General features: G+C 41.5%; 1 protein-coding gene across 3 annotated transcripts in view; it reads right to left on the bottom strand.

The window, feature by feature from the left end:
- The window catches only part of adgrg6 (adhesion G protein-coupled receptor G6), a 100,055-nt gene that overhangs the window by 36,800 nt on the left and 44,492 nt on the right, over nt 1-18,763 (bottom strand). The window contains exons 5-9 of one of the 3 annotated variants that reach the window (XM_086265244.1): nt 18,284-18,563; nt 17,609-17,785; nt 7,988-8,053; nt 3,989-4,060; nt 2,935-3,039 (exon numbers count right to left, since the gene is read on the bottom strand). In XM_086265244.1, coding sequence (XP_086121370.1) covers nt 2,935-3,039; nt 3,989-4,060; nt 7,988-8,053; nt 17,609-17,785; nt 18,284-18,563 — 700 coding nt within the window. The remainder of the gene's footprint in view (nt 1-2,934; nt 3,040-3,988; nt 4,061-7,987; nt 8,054-17,608; nt 17,786-18,283; nt 18,564-18,763) is intronic. The other 2 variants (XM_086265245.1, XM_086265246.1) reach the window with 2 other exon arrangements.

Genomic DNA, 18,763 nt, shown 5'->3' with positions numbered 1-18,763 from the left:
AGTGCAAACACACAGCTATTAGCAGAAAAGCCTCACATATTCCACAGGAATGATGAGGATTGGCTAACACTGATCTTGGTTTAAGAGCTAGACATGGAAGTGTGAATGTTACCCCAGGAAGAAGCAGCAGGAACAGCTATGTTAGTCTCTGGTTGGTTAGTAGTCATGAACTGCAGCTGGCCAGATGTTTCTGGAACAGTGTGTAGAAGAAGAAATGAGAGTAGGGACTAAAAGAATTAAATATGCTGGAGAAGAGTAAGAACAAATCAATGTATTATTAAAAGACGAAGCCCGAGGCCTAAAACTATCCTCAACAGTATATGACAATCAAGATCTTAAGACACAGGAAATAAAGGCCAAGTCCAGATAACCAGAATCAACTTTTTGGGGACACGTTTATGTTTATAAGAGCTGAGGCTGTGGCACAACAACATCCAATCATATACAGTTTCTGTATCTGCTGCATAAATACTACTGTTAAAAATCCATGCAGTTAGACAGTGACAATATTATTCATGCCAGTTTTGGCAATGGTATTACTGTTCCTCTTACCATGCAGGGTGGGGTTAGTATCTGGATGGTTAGTGGTAAAAGATGAAACAGCTGCCGTGCTGCTGGTTGGCTGTTGGGCTACAGGAAGTAAACAATCACAGATTATCAGTCATCTGAACTGACACATGCTGTCGCTACATCGCAGCCTCATAGAGCTTCATATAGAAATGCCATATTTCTGATGTAATGTGGTATCAGTGATCAGTGTCACAAATAAACTAGAAACAAAGACAGTGATTAATATGAATACGTCTGTTGGTACATCCTTCCTGCTGTCGCCAAAAAAAGCGCGCATGATATATGTTATGATGCCAGCCGCTGCATGTTGTGACCACATTACATAAATCAAACTAAATTCTTTGAGCTGAACATAACACGTTAATGAGCATGAACACCAAACTCCACCACATGTGGAACAAACTTCCTTTGTGCTCCATTGGGCCGTCCTTGTACAGTAACAGGTGAGTGGCCCTGCAACCTGCAACCATCAAAGGTCAGACAAGCACAGGGCCTCACAGTGGACTGAACGCACCCAGAAAAGTTGGTGTGAACGTACCTGTGCACCCTCAACTGTAGTCACAAACGAGCAGGTCACAAAATATCCAACAACAGTAAAATAAAGTGTAAATATAAACGTAAAGTAAAGCTGTGTTTTGAGGCATGGCTTTTATTGTAAGGATTAAAAGGCAGCTATTGAATGGAGCTAGCAACATATGAACGTCTGTATTAGATGTCGTCGGGATGTTTGTGAAAAAGAGCTGCTTTTTGGAGGGAAAACAAAAAAACACAGTGACACTGACAGAATAACAACTGATTCAAAATGCTCACAGTGGACTACATCCTATATTAATGCGTTCAAAATGCATCAATATGAGAACAACAGCAGGTAAAACAAACCTAAACTGTGGAGACGTCAATACGATGCTGTATGCTTTATTGTGCTTTAAGTTGAATTTAAGTTTTGGTTTTTTTTTTTGATTAGTTAATAATTCAGTAAATCATGCGAAAGCAACTTCTCGCTTTGTATCTGTGAAAGGACCCACTCACTTCAAGGCAGTGAAAGGCCTTAAAAGCCACTTCTTCTTCTAACTACCCGTCATTACAGCACATTCATGAAAACATAAAAACCTCACTCAGTGACAATTTATACGAGTTTTTCCACATGTGTAAGTTTTCTCTCCTTATTCTAAGACTAATTTGAATCAAATCCATTACTGGATTGTAAAATATGACTACATAATTATTTTAGTTTATAAAAACTACAATATTTTGAACTTTGAAGTCACATCATTTGGGAAAAAAAGTAGTGTTTCGTGTGATGGTTACAAAATCCTGTGACCATTTACCATCGTGTCCACTTGGATTTGGGTTTTAGCAGCAGCTTTTTAATCTTTCTTTAAAAAAATGATTAATTACAACAAAAACAGCTGTTAACAGAGTCATAAAGAATGGCAGCTACTGACAACACTGTATATGAAGATAGTGTTAGCTACCTTACCATGTGCTGTGCTGCTGGATGCAGAAACATTAGTATCGGTAGATGCAGAGGTAGGAGCTCTGGTGGTGGTGGTGATGGTAGTATTAGGCAAAACTGATTAGATCAGATTGGATTATGTCAGTAACACAAAAGTATCTTGGATTCAACGACACATTAATGATGCATTATGAGAAATGTGAAACTTGCTCACTGAACAGGTTATTCTAACACAAACAACTGTTACCACTCACTGTTGAGGTCAAAGGTCGACTGCCAGAACAATAACTGGTACAGAAATATTCTATCTATGCTGTTTATCTAACACCACAAATACCACTGATTAAAGATTAAATGTTATGTAGTCACAGGAGAGGTAAACTTTTAATGTTAGGAATGACAAGGAATTGAGTCGTAGAATTCACCTGCATGGTTAGCAGGTAAAGACTAAACTGTTGTTGTCCTGCTGGTAAGGCTGCATAAATCCTGTGAAGATTTTCTTCTTCATGTGACTGTCTGCAGATACAATAAGCTATGCGCCAACCTGAAGGAAGCCTATGATGAAACTTAGATGTGTAATTTTACTGGTATTTAATTTTCATGACTAGACTGGGAGGGGTCCACCTGAAAAGGTGGCAAAAATTATTTAGCCTGATGACATTTGGGAGATAAAAGTCCTCATGTAACTTTCAAGTAACAATTTCTCTATGTACACACTGTGTATATGTGTTCTCTTGGAACCCATTGATTAGTCTTATGGATTAGCGTTTAGAGGTAACGGCCATTTTTGAGGCTTCCTGTTCAGCCTGTTTAATCGTAAACTCAATAGTTTAGGGGACACATTCATTTATTATTATCTTTGTTAGGTTTTGCACAGGAATCAAACATGAAAGCAGATGAAGCCTTACCAGAAGAGGAGGGGCTGGTTGCAGCGGAGGCGGTGGTACTGATGATAGAGGTTAGAGGCATGCGAGTGGAGAGAATGCTGGGAGATGGAGTGATGGTAGAGAGGACTGATGATGACAAATCAAAGGATAAGGCAGGACGAGAGGATGACACATGCAAAAACAAAGTGGTTTTAATGCTAGCGTGAGCGTGTGCTTTTTCCCAAAGCCCAGTTTGAGTGCAAATGTTCCAGAAGGTCTAAAACTCTCACATGCACATATTACAAACAGATATATATAATGTAAGCAGCACATATCGGTGCTTCATTAAAATTCCATTAAGAATGAAAAGTTCTTATTATCCTAATCAAACACAGAGAGCTGATTTTTCATAAATTCCTGGGAAAGTTCATTTAGAGCTACAACTTTTCAGTTGGAAAAAGGACGACAGAAAGGTTAATTGACTAATGAAAAGTTTGATGAACTCCGTCTTCAAACGCAGCATTAGATAATTTACTCGTCTGTCAAGCGGACGGGTTCATCAGAGCTGAATTAGTTGAGTATTCTCACAGGTAGTTAATGAATAAGAGAATGACCAAACTGATCTTAGAGGGGCAAAATAGCTTCAAGCTACTTTTCATGGCTTCCTGGAAGGTCAAATATGGCAGAGCTAAAAAGGTTTGAGATTTTTATGAGGGAAATCTCTCTGAAAACCATTAAGAATAACGGCTTTGTGGTGATGAACTATAACTGAGTTCCATAAAAAAGGTCTTTCTTTGTGGATGTTGGATGAACCCTAAAAAGTTTATCCTAAATTAGAGTTAGATGAAACAGAAGAAAAAAGGGGAAGCCTCTACAGAAAAGGTATTTGACTGAAAAATCCAGAAGCTTAAAACCAACCAAAAATGTTTAATAATCATTTTAAAAAAAGATGGAAGGAAGAAGGGAAAGTAGGGGGAGGAACCGCGAGGTGATGATAAAGCAAAAGCACTGAGGGGAACAAAAATGGCACAGAGAAGTGGAGAAGGTGAAGATGGAAAGGAAGGACAGAGGCTGCATGAAGAGGAGGGTTGCTTACCGTGGGTGTTGGCATTAGTAGTGTAGATGGTGTTAGTGGAGTCAGTGGATGAGGTGGCAGGAGAGGAAACAGCTGGTGGTAGTGACAATGTGATGGGATGAGAGAGAAACAGATGCAAAGGATGATAAATGGATGTGATGAGGAATGAACATCTTAAATGTACACAGTAGGGGTATTGGATCTGGGCTTCTCAAGTGTTCTCAGCATCGTTAATAAAGAATGCAAATTATTCAACAGTTATGTAGTCATAATGATAAAAGCTCTCTTTTTTTAATCAAAGCTGACTGTGTGGGTCTGTGTACCGCTTACAACATAATCACACTAACCAGCAGCAACCAACCAATAAGTGATTTAACAGCTGAGACTGTGGCTGCTGTCAAAACTTACCACACAGTCCGGTTTTTTATTTTTATTTTGTCCCGAGCTTCCTCTCCTGCCATCGTCAAGCTGACATACACAGCTCAGTCTCCAGAGTTTCTCCAAGCTCTTGTTGACCAAAGGGTTTAAAGCCATGAGACGGTTTACACAGATTAAGTTTGATTATGTCATGTGGAAAGGCTTGAGTCTAAGCATGGTCACAGATGAGGTTTTGAAACAATGAATTCTGTACCATCAAAGGGATTTCAGAGGTGGACTGAAACAAGAGGTGATAAAGTCTACTCATGAAAAGAAGTTTGTGCTTCAGAGTTAAAGTGAAGTCAAATGTGTTTGGGAAAAAAAAGACAATGCTGCTCACTCACTTGTGGTTCCATTTAACTTCTTCCACCTACATCTCCCGAACAGAAGTCAGAGTTATGTTTTTCAGGACAGCTACACCTGAATTAGCTTCACCCACTGAAGCACACCCACTCAGGCCTTCTTCACTCCTCAGACCACCACCCTAACTTTCTAACAGCTCTACTCTTCAGCTGACCATTTATTCTTTGTTCCATCGAGCTTACGAGTTATTATATTATCACCCTTTCTAATGGCTTGTTGAGCTGTCTGTGCTCTTAATTTCTATCCTGCAACACAAACTGTAGTTTAATTGGCTTCACTTCCATGCTCTCATGGCGCAATCGCACAAAAACTGACCTTTAGAAATACAGTATGTCCCTCTGAGGCTTCCATAGTTCTGGACAGTGTGAGAACTGACATTTCACATTGGGTCAATTGGGTCACATTACTAGTTGGCCCACAGCTACTGTTCTGACCAGAGCTCACTGGTAAGTCTTGGATCATGTGACCTCTTTGAGCAAAAGAAACTGGTGGAGGTCCATTTTCCTCGAGGGCCACAATCTGTGCAGGGACAGCATTCCAGTTTTAATGGCTATGGCAGCAGCTGAACGGCACCCTGGGGGATATAGCTTTAAAAACGTTATTTTGTTTCTTCGGGTATGATCTACTTTGGAATTAGAAAATGTAATTAACCGAGCATTCCTGGATAGATTCTTGGCAGATCCACGTAGACTGGTGAGAGTAGGTGACATGGGCCAAATGCCCATTTTTATTCTTTCCTCCTTTATCAGCCACTTGAACTTATGAAGGCTGATTAAATGAATAAAGCAGAGTGAAGCATCTGTCTCCATTTCAAGAATGTCCTCATTTGAATGAATCTGACTGAGATTCCATTCCCTTTTGCTTTCTTTTCTTGTCCAGGCTCATTAATGTCACATATGAAGCCTAAAACCATAAATCAAAGGGTTTTGCAATCTGCACGACTTTCTCTTTTCTCATATGTTTGCTTTAAATAAGAAAACTGACCCAAAATTCATCTTCTTTTTGTGTATTCACCAAATCTTCAGTGTAAATGTTGGAAATTTTAATTTGTAACTGTTTTCTTCATGTCCCAACTAACAGTTATGCACCAGTCAGTAACAGAAGGACCTAACAGCAAACACAGATGTGATGATCAGGAGGTCACTGAGGGTTTTCTGGCAGAAAAGCTTTAGGAAGTACAATAAACCCTGGACAAAGGAGTCAAGCACAGGCGTTTGACCCGGGAGAACGAGGTTTGTATCGCAAAAACTGTCAAAGTCAATGACAGCGTGAAGAAGTTCATAAGGTTTATTGCAGGTTTAGGTAAGGACAAGCTGTGCTCTTCAAATTATGCAGCGTTGGCTTCCAAATTCCAAAACTCTGACATCACCAGAATGTGACCGGCCTGCAGTATCATTAAATGCGGTTCTCTAGAAACACCACAAACAAAGTTGTTGATCACAATTATATTGATCTTCTCACCTCTTGCCAGATTCATCCTTGAACAAACTAGCATCTCTTCACTGTTCAGAGCAGTTTGACAGCACTGGGAATGCTTAAAGGCTAGAATATGTTCAGGGCTTTGGGGAAAGCCAAGGATCTCGATCCAAACCTGAGCCTGCTTTCATTTAGAAAGTTTTTCTTAACAGGATGTTCAAAATTCAATTAAGCGTCTTTCTCTTATGAGCACATTCCCAAAAAACCTGACCCTTAGACACTTCTTCACAAGGTGGAAAGCAAAGCTTGACAGAAAAAACCATCATAGTGTGAAGCTGAATAAGAAGTGTAGGCACCGATGCACTTGGTTTACCTTTATAAAAAGTTCATGTGGTCACTGAGGAAAACTTTTATATAGATGTCAAGGCTGTACAATGCCTTCTGTACTTGAACAGTTCAAAGTGTATACACTGCCAGGTTCAGCCCCAGCACTATAGCTCTTGTATATATTCCATTCGCCTTCAAACACTCAAACTGTCACTTTTTCATGGTCAAAACTCTTTTCCCTTCTTACTTCCTCTGAGGTCCTTACAGCCCTTGCATTTTTCACCAAACTGTAACACAGTGTGAAGAGCTGACTAAGAACAGAGACTAATAGATATTTGACAGTTTTGACAGCACTAATGTCAGAGGGAAAAGACATCAATGCAACCAAGGAGATGCGATGCAATGGCACAAACCCCATGTTTAAAGAACCCCATAATTTATTCTTGGTATCTGCCAATCAGCTGTTCTGAGCAAATATTTATCTGAAAAGGTTAATGTTGTGCTAGATTCACTTTTGTGTTCTTCACTTCTGTCTAAGCTCTAATGAACTTTGACTGGTGTGAGTGTGTCTGTCACTGTGATCTGGATTAAGCAACCAGATGTAACAGAAAAGGTAAAGTCAGTGACTCATTAAGACAAAATCTTACAGCTGATTTTGTTGTGAGACCTACGGAGACCTACCTGCAATAGTCTTTTACCATTTTTACTTCATAATAAAAATGTATGAAATTATGCAGACTCTGAAGCAATTTTGTGAAAAGATGTTTTCATTTAAAGGAAGAACTGATCAAAAATGTTTGTTGTCATTTGTGTTTTACATATGATTTCACTAGCTGGGCCCACGTCCTCATTTTAGGTTTGACAGTGTTTTGGTAGGTAAAAGTGAATGCTTTGACATGAATTGAGCTGCGGTTTGGGGAAGGCCTCGAAGGGGACTGGCAATGGCTCCCGGGCCTGGCAGATCCCCATACACTAAATAGAAATGAAGAAGTTAAAGAATTGAGAACAGGGAGGGAGGGTGGGGCACGTAAACAAGAATGAACAGCTTGCAGAACTGGGGGAACCTATATACAGTAGATGACAACCGGAAGGAGCGTGTTTGGAAGCGTGGTCCTGCTCCTGAAATTCCGATACATAATCTCCAGTAGTTGGCGTTACCCAACATACTGATGTTATCTGTAACTCCATCAGTTCAAAATTTCTGTTAGAAGAACAGGGTATTTGTCTTTTTGTTTCTGGTTCTTTGGTCCAAGAAGAAGAGTATGCATGACCACAGACAGTAATACATTATCGTTTGATAAACTTCGATTTAACAAACTAATTGAATTTACTTATTAAAGATTCCTGGCAACACTTTTTTCTTTACAATAAAAATGCTCAAATGCTCAGTGCAAGTCTGGCCGTGAACATCACACACAACAAACAACAACAGAGGACGTTCACGGGGGGAAAGCGGTCTTTTCAGCAATTGTGTCAAAGAGTGTGATCGTTTCGTACCTGGGCAGCCCAGCGCAGATGGGTCACAGTTATTATTGAGGGTTGCGTTGCTCACTGGGAAGACGCCTGGGAGGAGAGGAGGAAAGATTTTTAGTCTGATAAACACAATGAAATCTTTACACTGGTTAATGCTTAAAGATTTTTTTATTTTAGAAAAAATAATCGCAAAGTATAAAAAATTTTTTCAAAATAAAGTAAAAGAAATGAAAGAATATATATTATTCATATAATGATGTCATATTTTAAGCTCACATGTCAATCTTTACACCGTTACACTGATCACAGTCTGATGTTAGCATGTTTCTGCGTGACTTATATCGCCAACACCTCCTGTGTGTGTGTGTGTGTGTGTGTGTGTGTGTGTGTGTGTGTGTGTGTGTGTGTGTGTGTGAAAGGGTAGAAATCCACAAAAAGCAGGAAAAAAGCTCTCTGAAGATGGTGTCCTGTTTAACAGGTACAAATAAGTCTGGAGTCCGAGACGGTAAATGTGAGATCCTCCAGCACTAAGCTACTTTGCCTGGTTGGTACTTCAGCTCCATACCGCAGATGTAAAATGTACTCTCAGGGTTGGAGTAACTCTGGCTTACTGTGTTTATGCCTGATACCAGTCTGACGCAGCAGACCTGGCTGCATCCGTCCGGCTCAGTTTTGGGTTTTTATACTAACAGTTATGTGATCAAGGTTCAACCCAAGTGCCTGAAGTGCTTATCCATTTCTGGCTTGTAATGAGCTGAAGCCTATCCCAGCATGCATTGGACATGAAGACATGGACACACTGAACAGAGTGCCAGACGAGTAACACAATCTTCTATTTCTCAAAGTGTTTGCTGCTTGTTTAAGAAAGTTTCCCACACCATTTTAATGGCGTGCAGATTTCTAATCAATCGGACTTTGAGGTCTGTGGTGGGTGCAGATTGGTTGCTTGCACAGATCGAGCCCTCAAAGTTATATTTCAGGGACAGTCTGTCTAACCAACTGTGTGCTTACTGCAGCCAAAAATCAAGCGCTCCTTAAGTACTTTGGCCATTTGAAATGTAACCCCGAGCCTGGCTGCAGCCCACACATGCTGCATATTCACAGACCATTCAGCAGAGTGGGTGGACGGGCAGACGGAGAAAGCTGAGACTTTGTTTGAGAGGAATGTGTTCGAGAGTTGTCAGCAAATCATCGCAGCATTCAGCCGAGTGAAAAAGCAGGAATTCAGTAATCGTGGATAGCATGTGGATCAAAAGAGGTGAGGAGGGCTGAGGATTGTGCCCAGTCATAATCTACCTCCAGCTCTCTCCCTTCGTCCTCTTTTTTAACCTAACACTCTGACTGACTGTCACCTTCTCTTATGTTGCTTCGGTTTTTCAGTGCTGCCCTCGCTTTTACATTTTCTCCCCTTCCTGTTCTTTTCACAACCTCAGCACAACGAATCTCCCATTTTCTACTCCGTGTGCTTCTATTACCTCTTTTCTATTTTCCTCAGTGTACTGTAGCAGACAGATAATCCACGGTCTCTTTTTCACAGTACAGAAGTGAGAGGAAGAAAATGGGGGGAGATGGAGATTGGGCTCTTTAGGAACAGGATACCACAGCCCACTTATTGGTCTGGACTACTTTTGTTGGTTTGGACAAGTTAGCTCCAATGAAAGGAAACTTTACTTCACAGCAGTATTCCTCTAAACCAGCAGTTTTGCCAGTTTGGTGTTTGTCTGAACCAAGTCTGTTACCTCACCCCTTTTCAACACCTTTGGCAGAAACCGGACCGTGAGCCAGAACTTAAAGCCTGACTTCAGTCCTAGACCTCATCAAAGCTCAGGTTTGGGAGTCAGCAGACTAAACAAGTTAGTCTAGGTGCCCATGCATCCAAAAACATCAACCTCCTTTGGGAGGATGTCACACATATCAGTAGATCCTGATCAGATGCCTAAATCCCCTTACAGTAAAATGAAAATGAGCAGTTCTAGTTTGAGCTCCTCACCCTGTCTCCAAGACCAGCCTGATGACCCTAACAGAACCAAATCTCCCACAGACAGCAAAAACCCTGAAAACCTTAAGCTCATGACCCTCTCCAGTCAGGCTTCATGTTCACATGTCCACTGCCTATTTCAAGTATGCGAGTATCAGACAACTTTCGTTCATGAGCTGTACTTTAGCCGTCTCCGTTTTCCAGCTTTGCGTCGTATTGTACTCCGTCTCATTTTGCAGTTGTTCTTATGTGTTATGTGGCTGTGCTGTCTCCAGTGTCTGACTACCAACAACTGAACTGTGGATGTCAAACTCTGCTCATGCCACCCGCCATCTGTTTGGACTGCAAATTTTTGTTCATTCTTTTTTATTAAGATTTTAACTTCTTTCTTCACGGTGTTGGACCACAACAAGGAATCAGAACAGCAAACTCCCATGACGCCCATATGGGTGGCAAATCATGCAGCCACACCTTGCCCCATCCTGACATGATAGGATGGGGCAAGGTCTCACAGTGGCTTCTGTCACGGATTGCCGGGGCAAGCCGTGTGGAATGTAGGAAGGACCCAAAAGGCAGCAGCTCTGGTGCAGGTGAGTGTTTATTAACAGGGGTGGGTAAGTACAAACAGCGGTGGCGACAAAACATGAAACTGGAAACCGAAACTGGGTAAACTAATAAGACAAACCAGAACGAGGATGCAGGGAGGTCCGGAGAAATACAAATGGGAAGACGCAGGGAGACCAAGGGGAAACAACACAGACGAACCAGCAATTACTAAGACAGAAAATACAACTTAAATACACTCAGAGAACACAGGGAGATTACACACAGGTGGGAAACACAGCTGGGAGTGATTAACATAACGAGACTAGGGAGGCAAACTGAAAACACTCACATAAGACGCAGACCTTCACAATAAAACAGGAACACACGGGCAGAACAGAGTAAACACTAAACAAAGGAAGAACAGAACCAAAATCGAAGAGAAAACACAAAATGCTGGGTCAAAAGGACCCAGGATCATGACAGCTTCACCCGTAAAACCCTAGTGATGGCAATGACCCACGCCTTTTATCACACCTCGGTTCGTTATTTGATAATAGTGTGCCAACCACCACATGCGTTCTGTTTAGAACTTAAGCGTCATGGATCAAAGGTGGAACATCTTCACAAAAGTCCAACAACTTTCTTTTTCCATCACGTGAATCTAAGAGAGAAGATAAAATCCTGGCTCCTCTGAGGTGTGCAAATGTTCTTCAGCACTAACTGTGCTGACAGTGATCGTGTCCATGTCCTATATTTTATTTTGACTTTTGCCTCTTGTTCTGTTTTCTGATTCTCCTCTTGTCTCTGTGCAGGATGTTGTGATTGGAGATTAAAAGAAGCATCGTGCTGATAAGCAGGTATGCCGAGCCCGTTAACAGCACAAAGTGTTGGGCCAGAAAGAGTGGAGGCAGATGAAGAAAGTTGTCACTGGTAATGAGCTTTAATTTAACTTGCTAGACAACTAAATTGCTTTGCCATTATTGTCAAAATATATGACAGGAAAAAGCACGAAGAGATTCACAGTTATTTTTTCAGCGACGCTTAATCAATTGTCCACATGAAGCATATCTGAATTTGAGACAAACAAAAACACAAGCGATCTGTTCTCATAGCAGCTCAAAATGCAAATTTCCTTTCGTTGTCAGCAAAGGCGCTTATGTTCGCCCCGTATGGCTTCATCAGGGCGTCGCCGTGCTGACAGTAGCTCATGAACTGTAATTAATATGATGACTCGGCACAGGACAGCGCACCATAACTCACCGTGATAAGTGGAAAACATGTTTATACTCGAGAGCTGTTTGTCCATATTTATGGGCGCCAGATGCGGTTAAAGTAATATTGTGCAGCATTTTCATATAAACCAGCAGTTGACACTTGTAATAACACTGTGGCATGTTAACCAATATTCAGCTCGTTGAAGCTTTTCCATGTGAGTGCCTGGCTGGATTTTACTTGGGAAAAAAAACCCATGTTCCTCTCTGAGCTGGCAAAGATGAACCGAGATTTAAATTCTCTCTCTGCGGTCTGGCAGGATGGCAGATGACTTCAAGGCATCCTGTAGAACAGCTCTCATATGAAGCCGTGTTTTGTTTCTGAATATTTCCCCAATGAATACACATAGCTTTGCTTTTGCCTGTTCACAGGAACCATCCACACTGCACTTCTAAATTAATGTGCATTATTTTCAGGCCATAAAACATACGGTCCACTGTGTCAAATTAAAAGAAAACCACTCCGTGAATAAGTCCTTGTAGCAACACGATTAGCAGCTTGTAGGTGTCTGCCCCCCCCCCGGCATCAATAGGAGATGAAAGGCAAGCTGACGTGCAAACACACACACATGCACATGCATGTACAATATAAACTGTATGAGCACATAGCCTCCATCACCACTGGCCTCATTAACAGACCAGAGAGCCACATAAACCTGGTTTGGCCAGCGGCTCTCTGCTAGGCTCATAAAAAAGGAAAGAGCCTTTTCAGGTAAACAAAATCAACAGCACTTTTCTCCGGGGAGACATAAACGAGTGTGAAGTGTACTTGGAACAAAAGCGTCCCCGCAGACATCATTAATACAAAATATTTAGTTTTAGTTTAACAGTCACCATTTTTATGCTTCAAAGGACAGATCATCCAGTTTTTGTTTCATTATAAAGTTTTTAGATAGATGGATGGATGGATAGATAGGTAGATAGATAGGTAGATAGGTAGGTAGATAGGTAGATAGATATCAGACATACATTTCTCCCACTTGATACACAGACTTTGTTTTTTTTCTGTCACTTGTTACTAGGATTTCTTGGATTTCTAGGATTGCAGCCTGGATTTAAAGGTTAGCTTTGGTATTTCCACTGCATCCTCCAAGTCTGCATTCTGGGTCCACCTTATCCATTTCTACACATGACAGAGATATCTTGTAGAAGTCGCTTAAGGTATGAAGTAGAGATGGTGATGGCCTTTGAGTGTATTTCTTCATTGCTATTGTCACTGACAGTACAGCTAAAAAGTAGAAAAGAAAAGAAACACGGGAAAAACGCAGGTAAAAAAAAGGCAAAGCCAAAGATGACATCATCAAATGGTGATGAAAACCACACAAAATCAAAGTCCACTGAAGCTCTGGCAGGTAAATCCAGCACTCTGTGTCCACCAGCACTGGCCACATACTAAAGGCTATATGAACCCTCCTCCTAAAGTGGAAGAAAACATGCTACAACACAAAAATATAATTCAGGGTGAACTGTTCATCTGAATAGGATGGGCACCAACAAACTGTACCCTCAGAAGTGAGCACACAGTCAGTGAAAACATCATTACAGAGGACCGTTTAGTTTTAGCAGCGTGTCTAAAAAACTGTTCGTTTGCTTACAGCTCAGCAAAGATGGTTGAGACTTTTTTTTCTTAATACCTTTAGCTCGTTAGCCAAACATGCAAATATTAGCATGAAGCCTGCGTGTTTAAGAGCTCTGCGACCTTCAGATGGGACCTCACATGTCTGCTCTGATCCTTTCCTGTGCATCTCCATCGGGCTCAGACTAAAACACAACAGTTCGCTCAGTTAATCCTTAAACTGTGGCTGCTGATCAGAAACACTAACACTCCAATGCTCAGTGACTCTCAGTGTTCCCTCTCTGGACAGTGTGCACGGCCAGCATTACTGCACGCTGTCCTCTGTTACACAAAGACGTTTTGAGACCTGTTTGAAGGACTAATTTCATTTCCCCAACATACTGGACCAAGTATGAGAGTATGATGTAAATCTAACTGCTTCATTCCACTTCATGGAATGAACTTTTTCTTTCCAAGCACATACAAAGCGCTTTTTAACTATATAATAAATTAAATGAAGAACACGGAGGCGGGGGGTCAACGGGCGGCCAGGGCCACTTTCACTTCTAAGAACTCATTTTAAATGATTATTTATTTAAATAATAAAACACAGCTTTGTGTGGAACTGTGTCTCTCTGGGAGTTCACAAACAGTTTTTAGTGTATACATCTAATTATTATTTATTAATTATCAATAAGCTTTATCAATACAGAACAATCAATTATTCCTGACTCGCCTCAAAAATGTCTAATTCAATGACAATTAAAGATCACATAACTGAAATTCCTGAACATTAATTAAACTTAATAATAGTAAAGACATTAACAGAGAGGTCACTGCAAACAGCTGGATCACCACCAAATAAGGACAGATGATTTAAAATCTGGAGCTCAATAATTATTCAGTTTTTAAGCAAAAATTTAAAATATTTGCTTGTTTTGTCCAAAAATCTAAAGACGCATCACATTTTTCTTCAATGAATGACAGCGAATGAAATTAAAAAGATTCCAGGGCTTTTTCAGACTTTTCCAAACCTTCCCACTGCTGTTACTGCTTCTGTGTAAATGGCATTTATGTGTATCTGAATCCATTCGCACAAGCTGTGACCTGCATTTGAACCTCTGCTACACAAACCTGTGAATGAGTGTGACATCAAATCATTTCTAATCTCCGAGCAGCAGACATCTGCGAATGACTCCCAACATATTTTATTCTCCAGACTAATCCTCTGTTTGTGTTTCCTCCTGCTGCAATTATCCAGTTTCCCTGCAGGGACCAATTAAGTTCATGTCATGTTTATTTATTAATAATTCTGCTGCGATTGCTGCTGAGCAAAATGCGGAAGGCCAGCTGCAGCAAATGTGATCATCTAGGGATACGAGCAAAAGTTACTTTCATTATGAGTTGATATGATACGATTACTGATGTTTAATTTATAATATGTGAAAGAAGAGACTTTAATGGTGTTTTAATCCTGGGAACCTGTGGATACTGATGATGAAATGAAAAAAAGTGTTTAGTTTATCTAACAATGCATTTCTGTATCGCTGGATGATTCGGCTGCAGGGTTATGACAGTATTTAATGTACAGAGAAGAGATGCGTGTTGCATCTGTACAGTATATGGATGCGGATTGCTTTAATACAGGCCAAAAAAACATCCTGGTAAAGTCAAGGCTTCAAAGTGCATCCGGAAATTGATGGAAGATGCCACAGAGCATAATCTACAGCTTTCATACACAGCTGATAATCTGAACCTATAATAATCTGAGAATAATATATACAGAACCTTTAAATAACTGCTGCTGGGGAAGATCTTTTGTTTTGTGATTATGTTTTGCTGATTTTTCTACATTAAAGAAACATGAATCCAAAGGCTACCGTATTAGAATGATAAAAGGAGACCGTTACATATCCCAGTTCATGCATTAGCACAAGCCAACACACACATAAACTCACACTCACCCAGGTGCACACAAGGTGTTAGCAGCACTCACCACTAGCTGGCGCAGTAGTTGTTAAGTGAATACAATGAGGGTAGCAAACTGTGAAGAGAGGGACAGGTTAGTGGGCATGAGTTCCAAAACAATACAGGCAAGAATCATTGGAGAGATCTGTAAATGCAAATGTGAGGTTGACACACTTAATAAACAAAAGACAGAAAGTAAGTCATCAGTCACTCAGGCAGCGTTTAATCTTCAGCACATCAGTCAAACCAGCGTAGGTGGTCTGAAGCTCCAGGAATTAGGCAGATCCCTCAAAATCAAAAGTGCGTGTCTGCAGATGTGTGGAGGTTACCCGAAATGGAAATGCCTGCAGTCTTAAACACTTGTTGTTGATGTCGCTCTGAAGCTTGTTGTGCACTGTGTGCTGCACCATGTCAAAGCTGTAACATGAAAAACCTCACTCATGTCTCGGTCTATAAAGTCTCTGTATGTGTGGATCTCACAGATAAAGTTTCAGGTACAGCTAAAGTGAATGCCCCCACCCCCCGGAAAAGATAATGTCAGCTTCTTACTGTAAGCGCAGGACAATATGGAAGGTTAGTGCAGAATCATGCATTTCTGAAAAACCACCACAAGTCTCAGAGGTAAACAGGCATGCACACACACACACACACACACACACACACACACACACACACACACACACACACACACACACACACACACAGAAGGCTCTTTCTTCAGTGGGTACAGTGTTGGCTGGAATTTCACTAAAACCGCTGTGGCTAACCTCCTGTGGCTATACGCTCGTTTACAAAGCTTTAACTAGGAGGTACTGCACTGTCGGTGCGCGCACACGCGCGCACACACACAAACACAAATGTACACGCAGGTTTGTACCAGTGGGTGTGTGTATGTGTGCAAAACATGTTAATAAAAACAGTGAGAAATCTTTAATAACTGAGTCATTTAAATGTACATGCCTCCATTCGGAGCGGTACAGTAGCACACATCTGTGTCTGTGTGTTTCACCAGCCAAGTGGGTTTGTGGACCAGAGCAGGAATCACAGCGATTTCTGATCAGCAGCCAAACAGGTTGCTGGAGCTGATTAAGTCACCAGGCGCAGCTAAAATCTACCAGAATTTGGCTGAAGTCTGGTTCTAATTTTCCACGCTGATAGCAAACAGACTGAAGTGCTGACTGAAGAGTACCTGGAGGTGTGTGTGTGTGGGAGAGACATGCGACTTCTTGGTGCCACAGTAAATGGGAAGAAAAATGTTTTCATGGCAACGTTTAGTGTGCACACTCAGCAAATATGATGTGTTAGAACGTCTCTCGGCTCTTCCTGACTCCTCTGTGTGGACCGCTGGTTCCAGCTAAAGAACAGAGTTTGAGTTTTTTAGTTTCTTCTTCGTGTTTCAGCTTTTCCACATTTGCTCAGTCTAATGTTGTAAATCAAAGAAACGTGTCAGCGTGGCTTCTCGATTTAACCGCCTTTTTTCTGTGTGTTGTGGCAGGCTGTGGGTAATGTAATGCTGACAATGATTCAGACCTCTGGGTCGGACGCCACCGCGGTGACGCAGCCCGGTTGACTTGAAACACAATGCTTCCTAGTGTGAAACACGAGGTGTGAGCAGAAGCTTACGGGAACGCTCGATGCAAATGAAAAGCCTCATTTAAATGTGCCTGCTTTTAGCGCCGCTGCTATTCTTAGAGTCCCTCTGTGATGGCTGCGGGATCTCTCTAAAAGTGTCAAACTGGTCATCATTCAACTTCGGTTTTATTTTTCGGGAAGTGGGCAACGATGCAGGGAATCTGCCAAGCGGTTTAGATCGTGACTGAAGATGGCGATGTGTCGGTGCAGCCAAAAATCTCCTTCACAGTAAGAGTGCTGTGTGCGCAGATACCTCAGGGGTCTCATTCATCGCAGAACAGCCAATAAATGATTTAAAAACATGGCGATCGTGCTCCTGCTCTCACTCATTGCTGTGGGGCTCAGAATGTTCCGATCCTGGCATTGATCCGTCATTAAAAATTTTGATCGTGTTCGAGGTCTGTTTAGATGGCGAAGTGTCAGACTGGACTACCAGGGAGTGATCTAAGATTAGCAGCTGGATGTGCAGAGAAACAAACTTTCTGATCGGTGCTCATGCAGTAAAAAAGTCGAATAAAAAAGTTCTCTCCTTTTTGCACATTTCCATCCAGTGACCCAGTTCAGGCCTCCTGGCAGGTCAGTGTGACACCCCTGACCTGCAACACACGTGGCTCTATCACAGCCCATGCAGCACACCCTCCTGTTCCCGCCATCGTGCTTGTTTAATCACATTTTGATTTCTTTCCTGTACTCACTGCAGCTGAGCGAGGTGTTCGTCTGGGCCAGAGAGGCCGGGATGGTCCAGTAGCTGTTGTCCCAGTCGATGACATTCCCCACGTGGTCACACTTTAATGCGACGAGCTCCTGAATGGACATGGCGTAATTCCACAGCCGCAGGTTGTAGATGTTCCCATCGAAGCTCTGCTGCTGACCTGAACAAATCCCAGAAAAACAGCACTGAGCATTGCAGAAATGTATTAATTTATTTTCCTCTAAGAGCACAATAATAATTCTACATCCTCAAAGTATGCAGTTACATCAATGTCTGCTTAGGTAGAAGTGGGTTAGTAATGAGCTCAGCACCATAGAGCAGGGCTTGAGACTTTCCCGCTTACTAACAGAAGTGACTGCATCACTTATCAAACCAAGGTTACTGTATGTGACAGCACAGGGCGCCATGAAATGTCACGCAGAGAATCAGCATTCCAGGTTTTTTTTTTTTTTTTGCTTTAATATTCTGTCTACGAGTGTCTTTCATCCATTTTATCCTTTAATGCACACAGTTTCACATCTCATAATCCCGCAGATCCCCAAACCTGTGATTACCGGGTGGTGAAGTTTCTCTGCAGAATGTCTTTAAAGTGGTTTGACACTTTACGTGCACGTCTAACAAAATGCATCAAAAACATACAACTCGTATTGGAGCTTACTTCCTATCCGGAATTCTCCCCCAGCCTGCACGGAGTGTCCGGTGGAGCTGGAGCAGGTCTTGGCCAAGTAGTTCCCATTGAAGTAAACAGCCACACGTCCATTTGATGATGTCCAGAGGACACAGAAGGACTTCATGGCGTTAGTGAAGTCAGATGGTAAGATGATGTTGTCTATTGGACAGACCACTCCATCAACCACCATCTTCATCCCCGTTCCATCGGAACCAAGACTCAGCAACATGGCGCTGCTGTCTTTGGAGTAAGTGAAGATCCATTCTTTCTGTTCAGGGAACAAGAACAATAGCTAACACAAACTTGCTCTGGTGGGATGAATAACACACATGTGCGTATAAATTAAATAATTTAAAGCCCCTAAATGGGTCTATTTTCTTATGATTTGACTTACTTAAGACTGAAGCTGTAAAAAAAAGTTAATGAAATAAAGAAATAAATGACCAGATGGAGTTTAGTCAAATCAAA

This window comes from Aulonocara sp. 'chitande type north' Nkhata Bay, linkage group LG15, assembly GCF_057382095.1.
Source record: "Aulonocara sp. 'chitande type north' Nkhata Bay isolate Kocher_YH1m ecotype deep benthic linkage group LG15, A_spYH_male_GT1.1, whole genome shotgun sequence".
Lineage (NCBI taxonomy): Eukaryota > Metazoa > Chordata > Actinopteri > Cichliformes > Cichlidae > Aulonocara > Aulonocara sp. 'chitande type north' Nkhata Bay.
Note: the sequence above shows the minus strand (reverse complement) of the source record. Positions and strands in the feature narration are given on the sequence as shown.